Raw genomic sequence first — 19,109 nt, 5'->3', positions numbered from 1 at the left:
AAATGTGTTGTTTTTGTAAAATACATTTATGTTGTAACACTACTCGAGACACAATGGCGACACAATCTCACTGTTCATGAACTGGGTGCATATTAAATTGGTGAACATGGAGTAAATAAAGACGTCATTTGTCTAACTGATTTTATTTGTGTCATCTGATACATGATTCAGATAGACTGGAAAACTACAACAGCAAATAAAAGATTTTTGTGTGTGAATAATCAGAATGTATTTACTTGGGCGCTGCATGACAAAAAAAAAAGACCTTTCAGCATTTACTGATCCAGCAGCCCTTAATAAAACCGGTTATGCATGAGCACTGTACAAGTTGGTTGGACTAAAAACGGCATGTCAGTACATGGAAAAATAAATAGTTCGCAAAAATGAGGCCAGAATTATTGTATCTGTGATGTAGCATGTAAAAAAAAAAAGTTCAAAACAAAACCTTAAGGAGACTTTTTATCTCTTTACATAAAATTGAGATTCTTATAGTTCTAGGAGAGGGATACATAGAATAACTTTTACAGAAAAGACTACCTAAAAATATACAAGCACAGACACAAACATGAAAACAAAAGCATGTAAAGCAAACAAAATAATTCTTCATTAAAACCAAACAGCGCAGTGTAGGTAATATCTAAAGATTCTTTACATGGAGCTCCTTGGTCTACAGCTTTCTTTAATCGGGATTAAAAACAGTTCTGGGAAACTTAATACAAAAGATTTTTTCCTCTTCTTATTTTACAGTGGTGTCAAAATGTGTTAAAATATTTGAGTAACAAATTTGGGACGTTTTCTATTTTCCGTTATAAGAGAGTACCCGCTAGGTAGAATTGAAGATGACAATGACATAATGCATATAACGCAAGGCAGGCCTTATTGTCATACTGCAGGGGTGGTAAACATTTCGCCTGTTGGATGGGCCTGAAAATACCCACCGAAATGAAGAAAATATAAATGCGAGCGTGACCATCAAAAATGTTCATAATGAGCATTTGCCCGTTTTGCTATTGTGTAATGTCCCTCTGAGGTTGGTCTATTTTTTTTTTTTAATTGCATCCCATTGGCCAAAGAGTCCCCATCCCTGCCATCTATCATATTGGCAGAGCATTCAAATCACTGGCCTTGATTGACTGACAGTGTGACACAAGATGGAGGGATTCAATATTGATTCACATTATTACCATCACAAGAAGAAAGGTCTAACAGCAAATATTTATACAAGAATATACTGCAAGGTTCAGCTGGTTTACACTTCTTACAATAAAGAGGGAAGGGGGGAGGGGGGCAGAGTTAAGAAAAATAGATTGGAGTTAATGGTGAAAACAGTGCAAAGAATATTTCTGGGGTATTTTTTTTTTGATGTTTTTACATTAAAAAGAATGAAAATGAAAACACACTTCTGTCGAATCTTGTCCAGACATGCTGCGTACCATTTCTGCTGTACCCAAACGTTGCATGTCGTATGACACAGAGATTTTGTGTGTGTGTTTGTTGGAGGTGTTAGAGATTGCGTAGTGGTTCTCAACTCCGGTCCTCAAGCTCCGGCACTGTACAGGTTTTTGTTCCAACCAGGTCCTACAAAAACAAATAATTGAGTTTTATAAAGCGAATGAGGAATTCCGATACTAAAAGAAGGCACACTTTCTGCAGCCTGCAACACAAACAAAAAATTGACATTATTTCTTTTTCCGGTGACATGAGCACAACAGAAGCAAAGGCGCCGAGGTTAATGCGCGTCCGAGAGACCCGAGGTTGGAACAAGAACCCACGGAGCACGGGGGGGCCTGTGGCCAGCGCTCGGGACTTCGGGACGTCTGCGGCTCAAACGCCATTGCGAGCGTGCACACAGCCGGATCCACCTGAGCGGACGAGGGCTGGGCTTGAGCACCACTGAGCAAGTGCAATGTGAGGGAGCAAGTGACAGTCGTGCAAAGGTAGGCAAAATTGATGCTAAAGGGAAGAGGTCATCTGACGATATTGTATTCAAGAAAAGAATATTATTCAAATTGTTGTACTTTTTGTATTTTAAGTAAAAATTGATTCATTCGTCACAGAGACGGTACTTTCTCCTGACTCATGTGCACTCAGTGTGGGTTCAATTCACTTTAAAATGGCAACGTCTTACCAGAGCTCTTCTGCGACGAGAAAAGTAGTTCTAAGTACTTGTAACTTGTTTTGTAATCAATATGTTGCTTTAATAAATGTATAAAACAATCAGTTATTGGGCTAAATATACCAATGAACTCCATCTCGATAAGTCCCATGTTTACATCCATCTTGGAGTGACACACTGTTAAACTGATTCACGCAGCAGAGCATGTAAACCCCAAATCAGAATTGACCCCATCACATGTAAACAGGTGAGCAGAGATCTTCATTTGAAGCAATAAAAAAAAAAAAAAAAAACTCCATGTCTTCATTTGAAGCGATTAAAAAAAAAAAAAAAAAAAAAAATCTCCATGCCCGGCGGTACACATGTGAATGGCTATAGTACTAAGTGCCCTGTGACTGACTGCTAACTAGTCCTGGGTGTAGTCCACTTTTTGCTTTAAAATCAGTTGGGATCTTGGGCTAGGCTCAGGCAAACCATCAACCCTCAAGGATAGAAGATGCAGGACAGAAAATGGATGAGGAAATAATTTAAACAAGTAATTTTGTTATTAATTGCAGAAAAAGGCAAATTATGTAATAATGTCGAAGAATAAAAAAATAAATGCATTTTACAAGTCTACAATCTCACTCGGCAGGCCAGATTAAAATGCTGGCGGGCCCACAGACCACGTTTTGACCACCCTGGTCTAGTTCATGATGGAACTTCACTCCCTCTTGATTCAAACGATAGTTATCTTTGAATTAAAAAAACAACTGCCCTCCCTAAACCCTCAAGCTTCCATTAATAATCTAGGGGGGCGCTACTGGGACGACTAGGAGTTGTCGTTCTTGCTCTCCTGACTGGAGGGGGGCTTGCCGTTCCAGGGCGAGTGTGACCCCAGAGCTGGCGAGTTGCTGAAACTGTCCTCATCCTCCAGGCCGTTGGCCCCGTCCAACTGCGTGTTCTCCAGTCGCGTGATCAGACGCTCGTCCTTGTCACCAAACTCCCCTCCCATCAGGGTGGGCTCTCCCACCATCATCACGTCCTAAAGGGGACAGTAAGGGCCGGCACATATTATCCCCTTTATACGAGGGGGAGAGGGGGTCAGAATGGCTATTTGAATGGATGGGTTCTCTCGCTTGTCTATTGCAGCTGAGATTTGAAGCCCAAACCTCAGAACTGAGTTAGATGTGTCAACCATGAAGTCAACAAGGGAAATGTTCTCCTTTTGGGGGTTGCATCAGAGCAGTTAGGATGGCCCTTGATGCTGTTGTGTTGAAAGCAATCGTCAGTCGGACAATCGTGGTGAGGACCCTTCTCTGCATCATCTCGAGAAGTTTACCATGCCGCTTCCTCCGACGTGGACCCTAAGAGGAGCCTCGCCTGCCTGCGGGACTCGAATCTTCCACCATGCTGCTGTTCACTATGACACGGCTAGCTACGCCTCTAGCGTGGCGCTGCAAACATTCTCAACCATATTACCCCAAACTTAAAACTCCTTTTCAACCAATTTCAATGCCAAACATTTTTTTTTTATGGATGCTCTTTAGTATTAATACAAATGTTAGTCATTAAATAAAGGGTTCATTCCACCTCGGGTCTCAACCAACCAAACAAAGAATATGTTGTGAAGCTTAAGTCGTCAAACCAAAGCAATACTGCTCAAAAAAAAAAAAAAAAACATAAAAATGGCTATGACTGCTCATTACTAAGACTCCCCAACCCTCTGCGCAAAACAAAGCCCACCTGCAAATGGGCTCTACGCTTCCATCTTCACCATAACCTTCAGCGAACCTTTGCTGCTGCACCTATAGGTGAAGTAGATGCCATGCTAATGGGTACCTGGTTGGACAGTGTGAAGTTGTTGGCTGGACTCTTCTTTTTGCTGTTGCTGTTGTTATTGCCGCCCCCGCCGGAGCTCACCGTGCTGCCGCCCGACACCTTTCTTTTCCGCCGCTTGTTGGGTGCTTGTCTGGCAGGCTCGGCTACAAGCGCACATAAAGAGGAGACCGTGAGCTCCTATTGAGTTTTATTACATTTTTGAATAAAGCTAAAGAGTGTTGCCTTTTTTTTTTTTTCTTTTTTACCTGGGGGTGCTACCATCCGCTGCCACTTTTGGAAGAGGCAAGTCTTCAGACAGTCTCGGGGGCTCAAACTGTAAGTCTTGTGTCTTGACATGAGTTCTTGCATGGGCTCCAATATCACACAAAGCTTAAGAAGGTATCATTTTTAGGACTTGGTTAATAACAGAAAAGGATGGCTTGTTACATGTACACCTGAGCCCATTACAGTGGTACCTCCAAAGTTGAACACAAACCGTTCTGTGACACTGATCGACTTCCAACACTTTCACCAATCTGTCAGCGCCATAATTATTACCATGCCAGCTATTTTTTTTTTTAAGCAGACGTTCAAATTTACTTATTTAGACGATATCGCCAAAAGTATTTACTCAGCGACTTCCTATCCTCAATTCACAGGACTTAATATGATGCCAGTCTTCTTCTAGGGGCTTTTAACAGCTTCAACGCTAGTAAGGCTTTTTATGACGCTTAGAAGCATGTTGATGGAAGATTCTGAGCATTTGCCCCGGATTGTATTTGTGAGGTCGCACTCTAATGCTGGATGAGAAGGTCATTTCCAGTTTTCAGACGTGTGTGTGCTTACTGTTTGGCTGTTGCATCATTTTGTCTCCCGACACTTGACGTGCTAATGTGCGATCCATGACTGATTACTAAGTCTCCACTGTAATGTGGTTCAGACATTTGTTTAACTGAGTAAGTAATTAAAAATTAAAAATGTCCCTCTGCCTGTTGTCGGCATCTTGTCGTGTCGCATGCTTAGCTATTCCTCATTCTCCTTTGGCGATAAAAAAAAAAAAATCATGAAGGCGGGACAAGTGACTTATTTCAGTTCGAGTTTGTTTGCGGGTGAACTTTGCGAGTTGTGACTAATATTACAAATGGAAGTGAGAAAAGGTAAGTAGTCGCAGTATGTTCTAATTGTTTTTTTTTTTACATAGAATAACCAGAAATATATGGTATATTCTCATCATGACATAAAATGGTCTATAACGGGAATATTTTTTCCCCATATCGCTCCACTCCAGAAAAAAAAAAAACCATTAAACACTAAAGTTTTGTTGACAGCACGCATGAGATTTGTTTGCATTTTGAGGCTGTTTCAGGGCTTCGACTATGGAGGTGCCACTGTATTATTCTAGCTAAGGTGAGCATTATTAAGGGCAAACTTTCTTACACGGAGGTAGTTGAGTGTGGAGTTGGACAGCCCGCATCTGGTGATATTTTTAGCCAGCTGATCCAGCATTTGCGGATCCTGCAGGAGCATGATGGGCGACATAAGAAATCGGAAAGCTGTGAATGCGCAATGTTTTGAGTTTGAGCACTCACGTGCATGGCCAGAATGCTTCTGGGGAGGACCTCTCTGTGTTGTCTGATACTGAAGTGCCACGTCTTGATCCTCATCATGTCATCAAACATGAACTCAAGGTATAGACGGCCCTCCACGCAAACCTTGAGCGGGAGACCAACCCCCAAACAAAAATATTTATTTGAGAAAAAGTCTACAAAAGGAAAAATGTAGAAAGACTGGCCAGACCTGCGTGAACATGGGTTTGCCGTTCTGGGTGACCATGGTGCACTGATCACAGTCAAGAGAGACAAAGTTACTGTGGAAGGATTCCTTCGGATGCTTCAAGTTGTAGAGGAGCTCTGTTGCGCCCCCCTCGAAGATGCTTCGAAAATATCTGGGAATCAGCGTCCTTCCTATGGCTGAAAAAAAAAAAAAGAAGTCATCACTGTCAAGTGAAGAAGGGGGGGGTCCCTTTTAAGGCATGGGGGCAAAAATACTTGTAAAAATCATAGTAATATACAACGTATACATATTTTAGAAAATTAATCATCAGCATGTTTATTATAACAATACCGGTCAAATATAGTTTGCACCATTTTATACATCTAGCAATGTTTTGCAATTATTCAAATTTGGCAGGATTTTTGACATATTCTCTGTGGTGTGTCATAACTAGAAGACTTTCAATTTCCCAAAATAGTGGCTGAACCCCACAATTCTGCTTTGACTCCGTGTGTGGCAGGCTTAATCTTACTGTATCGTTTGGGTCCATCTTCAAGGCAGAAAGTTATGGTGAGCATTGCGTCGTCCTCGAAAAACTCCGTGGTGAAGGCATCCCACCACAAATTGTCACAATCCTGAAAGAGGAACCACAGACAGCTTTCAATACTTTGTCATAATTCAGAATTTACTTCTTGCGTGCCATCTCATTACGGATGATGGAAGTTGAACGTGGAGATATTTAAATTCACAAGTTTGGCTAAATAAGGTTGATCACATAATCCTATTATAGCCTGAATGTAAATAAAATCAAGGGGGTTCTGGATTTATTTTGCACGCTCATTATAAGGTAAATTTTATAAACATAGCCCCTCAGAAATGTTATTAAAATCACCTGGAAAATTGAAAAAGCCAGATGTGCTTGTTGAGCTTCTAAATCTCCAAATAAATGACATGACTCACCTCTGTCCAATTCTGTAGCCTTTTGTTCAGCTCATACATGCGATAGTCTGTCTGGTTTCCATACGGTGTGGGTCTCCTGGAGCAGGAAATGGGGAAATTCAACACTCACTATGAAGCTCGGGCTGCACTGATCAAATCCCACCACCGTGCCACATGTGTAAGCCAAGTAATTACAAGAGATTTACAATGTTTGTCTTTGTCTGCAAAAATGTTAAATCCAAAGTGACGACACCAAGAATTCCTACTTTATTTGGAAGGCTGTGAACTCACCCCATTCCTGGTTCCATGTATGATGGGGGATACATGGGTGTGGGTCTGACGATACACACAAAAAAAAAAACATTGGAATCATCACAAGCATCAATTCAGGGATGAAAGCTGTTTTGTAATTGTGCGGTTCATGCATGTTACGACTGATTTATATTTCATTATGAGCCCTAGAATTGATTTAGGTCACGGTTTATAAAAAGTAACACGAAGAGCATCTAATGTGGTAGCCAATACATTACAGACATTTCAAAATAAAACTATATGTAATGAGAGCATTATTTCTTTCCCTCAGGCGGGTTTGTTGTCAATGCGGCTCGAGCATACTTACCCCACATCTCGATCCAGCATAGCGCCTGGGTGGAAAGGGGGAAAGCTGCCGCCGTTGGGGGGTTCCTTGGGAGAGTACAGCTTGAATGACTTTGACGAACAGCCTGCGCAGAGAGCGAGAGACACGGAGCGAGAGAGCAGGGGTGGGTGCGGGTAGAAGAGTAAAGATTTAGAGAAGATTGCTTCGATGTAGCTGCGTTCAAATCACAACATCATCCGCAAGTAATCCAACTCTTGGCTGTTTTGGTGCCTTTCGCTCCAATAAAAGTGTGCCGTCTGTAATGTTTTTTTTCTTTTTTATTCTCCTGTGCCCACCCTCCCCACCACCACCCTACCGAGCCTTTCCTGGCTGCTTTCATTAGCTAATGCATCTTCAATCTGCCAAATGGACAAGGAAAACAAACATGATCTGGCTGCTTCTTATAGCATCCACGCTGACATGGGGATCCCTCCCTTCAATGAGAGCCCATCACCATCTGCACTCTGTGTGCAGACCCCCCCCACACACACCCTGTTGCCTCCTCCACCCATACCCCCCCCCCAATACCCACCAACCCTGTCTGTTGTTAACCCTTGTCTGGCCAGATAAAGCATTCATGGAGCACGGACCTGAATTCTGCGAGGCCTCACACAGGCAGTGGTCCGACTAATGATATCTTAAACTCTAGTAGACAGCGGCAAAGTGGGATAACAGGAGAGGCGGGGGGGCATTCCTCGGAAACATGAGCCTGTCTGCCTCATTAGAGCCAGCCACTCTCTCCACACTTTCATTAGACATTAATTATAGCGCCGCAGCAGACTGTAGGATCATGCTTGTTCTTATGTGGGGCATCAACATGCAGCACCGGAGGTGACGCCGTTAATTCAAAAAGTCACAATTCACGTGCAAACGGTGTGTCACTGACGCCTTGCCGTTTAAATGGCAGCGGTGCCAGATTAAAACCAACACTGGGATGACTGCCTGCCCGCCTCTATGGGCTCTACTTGTTTAATCTTCTCACTGACGGGGCAGCCAAAGCATCATTTTTGGTGTTAGTCCTAATCCCCTTCTACACTGCGAGTACAGTAAGACAGCAATTATACACCATTTTCTATGGACAATCAGAATAATTTCATTGTTAAACCGTCAGTTAAACCGAGTACAGATTCACACGAAATCACACCAGTGCAATTTTTCATTTACAAAGTGCATCTTTTTAAGTTGTTACTTGACAAAAGTAGAAGAGTTGGTGTTCTTCCCATGACACATTTGAATGCAGTCTTCCCACTTAGTCACACAGACTTTTACATACGCTGAAAATTAATTTCCAGGTTGGAGACAAAAGCAATACCGTATATGAAGTATATTTTCGCGATCATAAAGTTGCAAACCTCTGAGCGTGATTCAACAGTTTATGATTCAAAATATGGCAAAAAAATTAACAGTTGATGTTAAATAATGAATGAATGAATGAATAAATGAATGAATGAATCAATCAATCAATCAATGCCCTGGTATCAGTACTGCTATGAGGTCATTTATGCAGTATCAAAGTCAACATTTTGGTACTGTGACTATAGTTTAACGATAGCAAATATGCAGCATTCCTTTACAGTACATGGCATGTCACTGACATCTTTGGAGGGGGGGCATTTAATAAGCGCTTCAAATGCTTTAAAAGCCTGACTAATGAAGTACATGGACTTCCTCTGTCCATGCTGCTTTTCTCTTCAATAATCTTCGATTTGCACTCGTCGAGTTTTTAAGACAAGCGTTGGTGTTTTTGAAGCGTTTAAAAAATCTTGCCCGCACCAGTATAATTGGTGGATAATTCTAACTTGGTCACATTATTGGAGAAGGAGGCTCTCCAAGTACAAGATAAAATAAAAGGGTTCAGAAGAATTTTGACAAATAATGATGTTGGACCGTTTTCTCTAATTTAAATTCTTAAATAGCCAGAATTTCCAGGGGTGATACCACACGAAAACATTCCCCAAACAAACCTTACTTTCTTTGTAACTCCTTACCCAAATTTCAAAATTCTTAGTGAGTTGTACTCATGTTAAAGTGGAACTTCAAACCTCAACCAGCTTGGTGGCAGATGCGGTGTAAGAATATCTTGTCACATGGCTATTCACATTTACCAAAGAAGTGTACTGATATAGTATAATATAATCAAAATCAATCAAATATTAGTTAAATGAGTGATATTTCAAAATGTAATAACATAGACGTGGATAAATATAAGCAAATTTTCAAATAGCAATCTCATGAGAATGATACGTATTAATGTCCATTCGATATCTTTATTATCGATATTTGGAGCGATCCGCCCTCCACTATTGCAAACAATGGAGCTCCGTCCAAAGAGACGGATGCTCTAAGTGCCCGCAATCAAATGAAACATTCCAAACAACGTTATAAATACATTAAAAGTAGCCCTACCAGACGCTTGTTATAACACAAAGTGTAATAAAGAAGAAGTCGCCCGCACATAAACACACAAAGTGAGCCATGCACACCGCGGCTCGGTGTAAACGGAGCCGCAGGGCCGCATCCATGATCGGACGACGCGTGCCATTGCTAAGCTACGACGTCGCCATGAGCAGCGCGATCCCTTCGCAATGTCCGTCAGTCATATTTACAGAAATGCAATGAGCCGACGGTGAGGGTAACGCCGCCGGGTGCGCTTTGAGGTGTGGTTACCTGCAAAGAAAAGGCCACCGAAAGGCGGGGTTGCTCCTAGCCAGCTAGCGTCGATGCTAGCCGGAGAAGCTGGACGGCGAAGGCTCCAAGCTCCGTCGCTTGGGAAAGCACTTGAACTACCCCAACACATACGACGCCAGCCAGGGGAGGAAACTATAACCACCAAGCGAGAACTAGTGAAAATTATAAATACATGTGCATTTATTTTAATTGTAATTTTTTTTTAATGCATTAACATACGTGCACGGTGGTACCGATCTACCGCTGCTACTACTACTACTTGGGGACCCTTTGTTCCAGGCAGGCTGTCCGTCGATACTTGATGAAAAAAAAAAAAAACCAGACTCCGCCCCTTGCGCGTATGCTCGCATGCGTGACAACACATGTACATATTCAGTGGTATTTTGTTATTGTTATTTGTTATTAAACTAACTTGATCAAAACTGTATCTTAATTTATGTTTTTTATTTATCCCCCCTAAAAAAAATGGAATGTGGGAGAAAGCCTGAGTACATTGGGAAATACGAGATTTGAGACCTCAGAACTGTGAGGCAGACAAAATTAGTACGGTGGCCCGACAGGAGCTTTGCACAAGGGGTAAAAATCTCTAGGTAGCTTTGTGGAATCTGCTTATAACAATGAATTGTCTGGTTTCATTAGAGCAGAGAACTATGGGTTTTTTTCTGCCGCAGTTTTTTTTTTTAATATAATTTCACTGTATCACCCCAACCCTAAAAATGTTACAGTCCAGCAGAGACATTGAGCACACCAGTAAGTGATTTTATGTTACTCTCTTGCTGCACAGCCCACAAACTGCAGACAATTTGCTGGCGCTGCTTTTGTTTATCTTGTGAATAGTGGGAAGCTGTATCATAACCCCCAATGAGACTTGGCTGAACACTTCTGTTTTATTTTCAGCTTTATTGCATGCAACCATGTGAATTCAAAGATTGGTTTTAAACTGTTATTAGAAGATTTTTTTCCACCGTGGCAAAAGTCTTACTCTGTGTTTTTTTTAATTAGGGGTTCAAATTTTATTTTGTTTTCAGGTGTTTTATTACATACACCTAGTTTGAGCAAAGCCGTTCTTACTTGATGTTTGATTATGGAAATGTTCACACAAATTATGGAGCCTTATCTTTTCATTTGCTCTGTTGGATGAATCAGGCAATGAAATCCATTTCCTTAGTCTTAATCATCACCACAGTGTAATGAAATGATGATGATGATGATGGAATTAATTTGTTCTGTCCTGACCTTCTCCATCTTAAAACAGCGTTTGCTTTCATCTCCGTGGCGTCTGGAGTATGATCAAGCGCTCTGGCTTGCACGGCGTGGTACAGTGATGAGTGTTAATCAGGCTGGTTAATTCAAGGCGTCTTTGTAAAGGCTTTTGGGAAGTGATTGACTCTGGCTCAAATCCTTTTTAGACCACAGTCCTGATCCTTTCCTAGCCTCATATTATGTAAGGATACAGTCTCAGTTTTAATCAATAAGCACTCTGATGTTTACAAGCAATAGCTTTGAAGGAGCAGAAAAGCCTTTGTGGTCTCTAAGTGCGTTTAAAGCTCAATTGGTTGAGGCCTTCGCTAAGTCAGTTTGTGTAATTATATAAAGCAAGAGAGCAGATGAGGAAAGTGAAGTGGTGGGTTTTATTGAAAGGCTGCGAGTAAATACATCAGAAGCCCACCAGGGACTCTTACTGGTAAAGCCGCACATCAGATCACAGCTACTATAAAGTTTTTAAGATTGTTCAGCCTACAGGTGAGTGGGTGGGTCAGCGGTCTTCATTAGGGTCATCATTCTTGGTTAAGAGGGTGCTGATTTTCGAGCCAGGCAAGATCAGCCTAACCATTTTTGTACATTTGAATGCAATTTCAGTGGTGCTGTCTGACCACCTGAAATCTTTCCTAGTTCAAAATCAACAGTCTTATTATCATTTCCAAAGCTGGTGATGGAATACATTATAAAGGGGAAAAAGGAGGCGCACTGCCCTCTGCTGGAGAACCTGCATACGTACATCGTATCATCCTTCTCATCAAGTTTCCAAATCACAGTATAAAAAATTAAGGATCGAAAAACAAATTCATCTAATTATTATGAAAATATTATTTACAGACATAGAATGAGTCTGCAATGCATTCTAATTATAAATATGAAGCGACACAAATAATCTTGTTTTTTTTCCTTTTCTTTTCACCTGCGAGTTAATCAGTACAAGTAGATAATGGGATGAGGGGAGAGAGAAAAGGGTGTTTACCCAGATCTCACTGCAACACTGTGTGCGGTGCAGTACGTCTTGTTATTTAATGACTAATGTTGGAGCTGTTCCACTGAATAATGAAACACCTATGGCACCGTACTAAATTTGACAGGAATATTAGCACAACTGATTTATAAAGGTGGCGTGTAAAAAAAAAAAAAAGTCAATGTGACACCTCAAGAACAAATTCTTTAAGCCCACAGTGTTAGTTGCTAATTCAAAGGCAATGAATCAACATGGCCGCTGATATTTTCATGACTGTACGCCTCCGCTGGTAAAATAGTACTTTGTAAATCCTGTTTTATGGCGTCTGATTCCTTTAACGGCTCCCATCTGCCAGCATTTACCTTGATTTGCATTCTCTCTATTACTGTGTGCATTATTCAGGTTTGATCTCTGGCCTGTCAGCGAGTAGACATTTATTAAGTCATCATAAAACGATGAATCAAGGGTGATGATTTGTATTTACAAAGTCATTCAAACTGCCTTTAAGTGTTTCCTTTGACTGGGGCTGAAAATGTGCTGTGATTTGTTTAAGAAGTCCTCATGTGTATTTTCTTTTGTCCACATCCCTGCTTAGGTGGCACATGCCAGCTTTTGGCCGCCATGCTGAGGGGCCTGCAGCAGATGTGACATCACAGCAGCTCATCTCCACTCTGCGAAACCCCTCCTTTCTCTATGTCTGACTCCCCAGCATCTCCCACACATTCCTCTTCTCTCCCTGCCTCCGCACACACGGCCATTTTGATCTCGTTTACAGTAAGGAGCGGAGAGAGAAAAGAGGCATAAAGAAATACACATTGTTGTGTCATTCAAATAAATAAATATAATAAAAAGGCTCTGCTTGAAGCCACTTCTCTCCCGTCAGGGGCCATGTGACTTTCTGCATGAGGTAACAGCGATGTTAATGCAGGGGGGGTGAAACAAGGGCAAAGAGTGAGAGGAATGAAGGGGGGGAGAGTGACGAGCCAAGGGAAGAGTGTGTTGGGGTGGGTGCATTTGGGAGAAGGGGGCAGGGAAGCATACATGCAATCTATTTTTACCATTTAGTCAGAACAAAGGATGTGATTGGCTCCACTCCGTTAGGGCACAGAGAACAAAGCCTTAAAAAAAATGGCAAAGTCACAGCAACAACAAAAGGTCGTCAGCACACTTTAAGCAGGCAGATGTTTGCCACCATATGAAGAAGACTCATATTAACCTCCTTACATGCTCGCTGCAGCCATCTTTAATAGCTAATATTATTGCACAAAGAGCCAAGAACAAAACAGATGACCGGAGGGAGGGAGAAATGATGTCAGGATTAAGAGGGGGCCATTTGTTTTTCCATGCGCGTGTGAAAAGTGTGCATGCACACACGGACGCACACATGCACAAAAACACTACGGGATGCTGGTCGACAAATTAGGGGGATTAAAAAAAAAAAATTCCACTGATGGGAATTAATGTCATTTATTCCATTCGTCTGTTCCCAGTCTTGTTCAAGTGTAATGCAATATTGCAACATCAAAATAGCTTTATCCAGAACTTGGGCATTTGACAATTGTTAGATTAAAATAATGCGGATCAGTGGTTTCACAAAAAGTCCCTGAAGAAGCCTAGCAATATTTTGATGCTCACTGTTCTGAAATCTAGTGAGGTACACTGAGGTCTCGTAAATTCTGCTTTCAAAAACAATGACATCAGAAAAAGTATGATTTTTTTTTAAGTGTCCTTTCACCGGCTGTACACTAAAAGGGGAAGGCTCCACCTACTTGTCATAATACAAGAATGTAAACAAAGCAGCTGCACATAAGATGATCTATTGCATGCATACATAGTCATGCTGTACTGTAGCTTTTTTTCCTGGGAGATTCGCGAGCCTTAACGTGCCTCAGCAGGCTCAAGATCCTCTGCGATGGGTCTGATAGTCTGTGCGCACGTACTATGTGCTCACGCCCTCCATCGCTTGCTTATATTTACTTCACAACATTCACTAAAATGCAGCAAATCCTCCCTGTGCACCCTTCGCACACACATGTGGATGTCATTAAATGTTTTTGCCCTACAGTGAAGTCTGTTAACAACAGGGGGCGGGGGGGACAAGAAAGGGCCAGGAAATAGACCAGACCAAAAAAGTGACCTCTCAAATGTTACATCTGATAGCTGAAGACAAATAAATAAAACCTTCAAAAGAAAAAGCTTGTCCCACTTTTTATGACTTTGCTTCTTATTGCGGGGCAAGTAGCAAATATCTGAAGGATGACTATTGAGGACATATCGCAAAACCTTATGCGGGGCGGCACAATTACAATTTTACCTTTCCCATTATCAAAGCATAAAAAACCTACAATATAACAAAGAAAACATGCAAAGGAATTATGCCAAAGCACTCTCAGTAACATACAACTTTTCCGAAGCAATATTATTCAATAAGCACACTAAAATTGAAATATAGAAAAAAGACTATTCACACTCACATTCACACCTAAACTCACTTTTATCTTAACTTAACTTAAAATACGAAGGCCAAAGGCTAGACTCAGCCCCAACATCAAAACTGTGGGGCAGATGTTCTAACCACTAAAAAGACCATTAGTAATATAAGTTAAACGGTCTGAGGACCACCCACTCAACACAACTATCACTGCACCAGTAGATGAAACTCGAATGGTTTGCATGACTACCATTTGTATATTTTGTACAGCACTAACTGAAAAAAAATATGGTTCAATGGTGAAACTTGAGTTCAAAAATCTGTATTGTCAATCAACTTCAAAAGCTAGCTATGATGCACTGTAATTGTTTACAAAGTAGACAGCGGTCAGAGCACAAGTAACCAACTATTTGACCCTTACCAAATAGTGTATGTTCTATGTGGTAACTTGGTATGCCTCAGTGCTGTCATGAAAACAATCAGAAGACGAATAAATTTTTTACTAGATGTCTGCAACCCACCAGTTGAGAATCTTTAGATCTTATTTTGTATGTGTGTCCTATACCAAAATGGAAATAAGTAAAAAATAACTCACCAGAAATGGTACTCTTCAAAATTAAAGTTCATTATGCATTTTGCTGTGAAATTCAACAACTAAGTATCTGGTGTTGTGTTTTGAGCTGCAAGACAGAACTAGAACTCAAAACATCAGGAAGTACAGTGAGAGCAATAAAAGGAGCATCCATTTCCTTTTTGTGCAAACTTGCAGCAGAAAAATGCAGTAAATCCATTTTGTCCCATACTGTGGCAAAACCTATATAGTAGCATTGCTGCCCATTGACTACCTTGAAGGGGTCACAAACCTTTTTGAAGCCCTGCTGTGCTTTTTGGGTGATGCTTAATGGGAAATGCTAGCAGTTTGATACACAACTTTGAATTATATCTATTTTTAAAAATTAATCGTATTCATCTATGGGAAGACACATGTTTAATGCTAATATTGAGCATATTTGATAATATTCATTATGTAGCAAGGTTAAAAAAAAAAAAAAAAAACATGAATATAACCTGCACCGCTTTATTTCTGTTCATCTCTGCAAGTGTTAACATTTTCAAACGATCATTTCTGCAACATTCCAGTGTTCCATCACTGGTGAACTATTTTTAGAACAGGCCTTGGGGCTACCTGGTGCTCCATGTTGGTGACCCCTGCTGTAACCCTTCACAATTTGACCACTTTGACAGCCCCCACAGGTATGTTTGTGATAACAACGTGCAGCAAAGAGAGGGTCGGCCAGACGAGGCACTCACCGGGACAAGCGCAACCTCCAACAGACATCTTCTCACATGTTGGGGGCTCCGCTTTGAAGGAAACGCCAGCACTCGGCCCTCACGCTGCTCGCAAGGGCTACGCTTCTGAGGAAAAACAACACGGGGAGACAGAGGGGGGAGGTGGAGAGATAAGAAGAGGGAGTGGTACGATTCCGAGGCAGGGCTACCTCTCGCTCGCTTGCTCGCTCTTTCTCTGTCAGAGGCAGGAAGTTGGCAGTGGCTGCATCATTAACAGACATGTTGCAACACAAGTGGGAGGGGAAATGAAACAGAGAGACTTGATTGCACAGCAGACAGGAGTGCCTAACGCCGAATTGAGCTCTGTGTGTGTGCAGATTAAGGAAATCACGAGAAGCAATTAGCCGAAAAGAAATTGTGTGAGCGTGTGTGGCACTGATGCATTGTGTGTTTTTTACCTTGCTGCCGTGGGAGATAAACATTCTCAGTAGGCGCCCAGAAGGTCATTAATGCCAAACAAACACATGCACCCTTCGACTCATATATGACTGATTTCCATCTCTTCGTTACTACCTCCGGCTGCACACAGACGACGTGCGATAATCAGCGCAGACAGCATGGATTAAAAATGCAAGGCCCACCTGGAGAGCAGAGACACCCGAGGCCCACGGGAGTCGGGAAAACCGCGTTAATATGCACCTGCTCGCCAACATAAAGACCCTTTGCTCCCTTACGACACGCTGTAATCCTGCTTCACTCTCACTGTTGTCACCCAGGTGACCTTATGGCAGTTCACTCCATTTCCATTAGCGCTTTTATCACTTTCCAAGTCTATATTTCTAATGCATTCATTGTTGCTTGCTTTCAGGATTACACAAAAACTACTGAATGAATTTTAGCAAAACCTGGTGGAATGGATAACAGTTTTGCACTACCTGATGCTCGGCTTGTCGCACCAGTGAGGCTTTGCCACTAATAAAAAAAAAAAAGGACGAGTGACAAGTATTTCAAATTGTTGAGGATACGCGACAAGTCGAAAACTAAAACTATCATTCAAAATTAATATATACAATTTTATTGAATAGTTATTTGTATCATATATGATCGCATATGTTGAACATATTGTAAAAAGTTTGAAAATGTGCTATATTCTTTTTGGTATGATAGGGGGCATAATTAGTCACATAATCCAGATACGGATAATTCTACTTAATTTATGTATTTCAAGAAGGTGTGATCCAATATAAAAACCACACAGGCATTTTTGTATGGGATAGTCCTGCTTATGACTGCAGTTATCATTGATTAGATGTGGCAATTTCCACAACCCATGTAGTCAAGGGGCCCCTGAGGATCTTAATCAGTTTTAAAATCTTTGTCCTTTCTTTCTTGTGGCTCATTCCCGCTGGGTTACGTAGTGGACAAATCATCATCATGAACAATTACCGAAAGCCACACTTGACTTCCACAAGTACCCAAGCGAATCTTGTACTTGTGCTTGATCCTATCAACATCTGACAACTTGACTGTCAGACAAAAAAGACTCCACATATGGATCTCCCACCGCTACTGAAGACCCCATCATGCAGCTTTGACAAAAGCGCTCATCACCGACGCCTGTCACTCAGAGGCAGTACAACAACAGAGAGGAAATATGAGTCAGCCCGGGAAGCAGAGCTGACAGGCACATTGGCTACACACCAGTGAACAGGCAGCCGCATCACAGTTAAATGTCATACACCATGTCAGACAATGTTCCCAGGACCCAGACACAATGAACATCCCTGCGGGCCCTTTTCTTTCTGCCACAAGCACTACCTTATGTTGTGTAGTTGCAAGGTTGGGATCAAACAAAGGCAGACGAAGAGAGGAAGATTGTGTGAGCGTGTTTCAAAAAATGGCTTCCAAGAGCAATTAAAGCTGCTGTGAACTGTCAGGCATTCTCTCTCTCTCTCTCTCTCTCTCTCTCTCTCTCTCTCTCTCTCTCTCTCTCTCTCTCTCTCTCTCTCTCTCTCTCTCTCTCTCTCTCTCCTCCCGCTTGCACGTACTCATGCCCGCACTGTGTCGACATGTCAACAACAAGCTCTTAGAATGAAGTTTCACCTTGCCTGGTCCACTTAGGCAAACATCTGCTTGAGCACATGCCTCTAATGTTGTGACAGTACAAGCTCACATGGCTCCCTCACCCCCCCCCAAAAAAAATCTAAAGTGAATGTTTCAAAGGCTCCTGATGCCATCATTCACACATTTACTGCTTATCTGCGTCACTCTCCATCATCACCCGCACTCCATCTCAGTGCTTACCTTTCTTTTCTTTCGCCCACGCTTGCCAGTAAAAGTCCGCCCGGGTCAGCCAACACAGCGGAAGCCGAGCTGAGCCAGCAGGCAATGAAAGAGAGAGCGAGACGTTGGAGGAGGAACGTGTGATGAACAGATGCTGATATAGGACACAATTGGAGGGGGGCGAATCAAGCAAAGTGCAAATTGGATGATGACAAGGAAGGAGGGATTGAGGGAAGGTGGAGGAGATGAGGAAAGGAGGAGGGGGGCTTCTCTTAGCTGCACTGGTATGACGCAGACCCGCCACATCTCTCTCCGCTAGAGGCCCATCCTTCCATGCCCACAAGAAGGGGGGGCTGTATCCATGGCAACGGCAGAGCAGAGTTAAGGTAGTAGTTAGTGCTGTGATCGGTTAGATGTGCATCTCACAGCTTCTGTAAGGAATAAATAAATTAGAATGACATGCAATGAGAAGCAGACTGGTCGGACTTGTCCAGAAGAGGCGAGAGCAGGGAAACAGGACGTGCAAGTTAATTCGCTCACTCAAATGGAATATAAAACAAGAGCAGAAAAAAAACCTATTTAATCACAACACAATAAATGGGCCGCTCTGAGCTTTAGCAGTCAACAGAAGAAAAGGTTAAAAATTAGGATACAAAAAGAAAATCACAAATCAAGAATTAAGAGAATCTCTCGGCTATAACTCAAACTTAAGCAATTCCTACACTGACTCCCTGATTTGAGCAAACAATCAATCTGAAAAGTTCATGTAAAATGTGTTTGTGTTTCTATGATCTTCATCTTAATGCAAGACACACGTACAATTGTGATTAAAAATAAAGATATAATATGATACAGAAATCATTTTTAGGCAAATGGTGAATAATTTTAGATTTTAAAAATAATGCATTTCAAGCCTCATATTTTT

General features: G+C 41.8%; 1 protein-coding gene across 4 annotated transcripts; it reads right to left on the bottom strand.

Moving 5' to 3' along the window:
* Positions 1 to 127: 127 nt before the first annotated feature.
* On the bottom strand, positions 128 to 18,495 carry ldb1a (LIM domain binding 1a). Of its 4 annotated transcripts, none has more exons than XM_088385648.1 (12): positions 18,206 to 18,482; positions 15,923 to 16,027; positions 7,248 to 7,350; positions 6,920 to 6,964; positions 6,650 to 6,725; positions 6,222 to 6,324; positions 5,714 to 5,886; positions 5,506 to 5,628; positions 5,354 to 5,431; positions 4,183 to 4,306; positions 3,938 to 4,080; positions 128 to 1,578 (listed from the first exon to the last, which is right to left on the bottom strand). In XM_088385648.1, exons 2-12 carry the CDS (start codon positions 15,948 to 15,950, stop codon positions 1,525 to 1,527), a joined length of 1,050 nt encoding a protein of 349 aa, XP_088241774.1. In that variant the 5' UTR covers positions 15,951 to 16,027; positions 18,206 to 18,482; the 3' UTR covers positions 128 to 1,524. The 4 variants fall into 4 exon arrangements, with proteins under 4 accessions (XP_088241774.1, XP_088241771.1, XP_088241770.1 ...); XM_088385645.1 differs by lacking the exons at positions 15,923 to 16,027; positions 18,206 to 18,482 and adding exons at positions 9,933 to 10,085; positions 10,173 to 10,278; XM_088385644.1 differs by lacking the exons at positions 128 to 1,578; positions 15,923 to 16,027; positions 18,206 to 18,482 and adding exons at positions 2,462 to 3,140; positions 9,933 to 10,085; positions 10,173 to 10,280.
* Between the last annotated feature and the right edge of the window lie 614 nt (positions 18,496 to 19,109).

This window comes from Syngnathus floridae, chromosome 9 (genome assembly GCF_059516105.1).
Source record: "Syngnathus floridae isolate MCC-2025c chromosome 9, RoL_Sflo_1.0, whole genome shotgun sequence".
NCBI lineage: Eukaryota > Metazoa > Chordata > Actinopteri > Syngnathiformes > Syngnathidae > Syngnathus > Syngnathus floridae.
This window is presented reverse-complemented; position numbering and strand designations above follow the sequence as displayed.

What these genes read in the sequence shown, in the direction of transcription:
- ldb1a (XM_088385644.1), bottom strand. Translation starts at nt 10,062, where the DNA reads ATGTGTTGGGGTAGTTCAAGTGCTTTCCCAAGCGACGGAGCTTGGAGC. An exon ending in CGGTGGCCTTTTCTTTGCAG is followed by an intron (nt 7,351 to 9,932) that starts GTAACCACACCT and finishes CTCTCTGCGCAG; the next exon opens with GCTGTTCGTCAAAGTCATTC. An exon ending in CCACACTCAACTACCTCCGT is followed by an intron (nt 4,307 to 5,353) that starts GTAAGAAAGTTT and finishes TACCTTCTTAAG; the next exon opens with CTTTGTGTGATATTGGAGCC.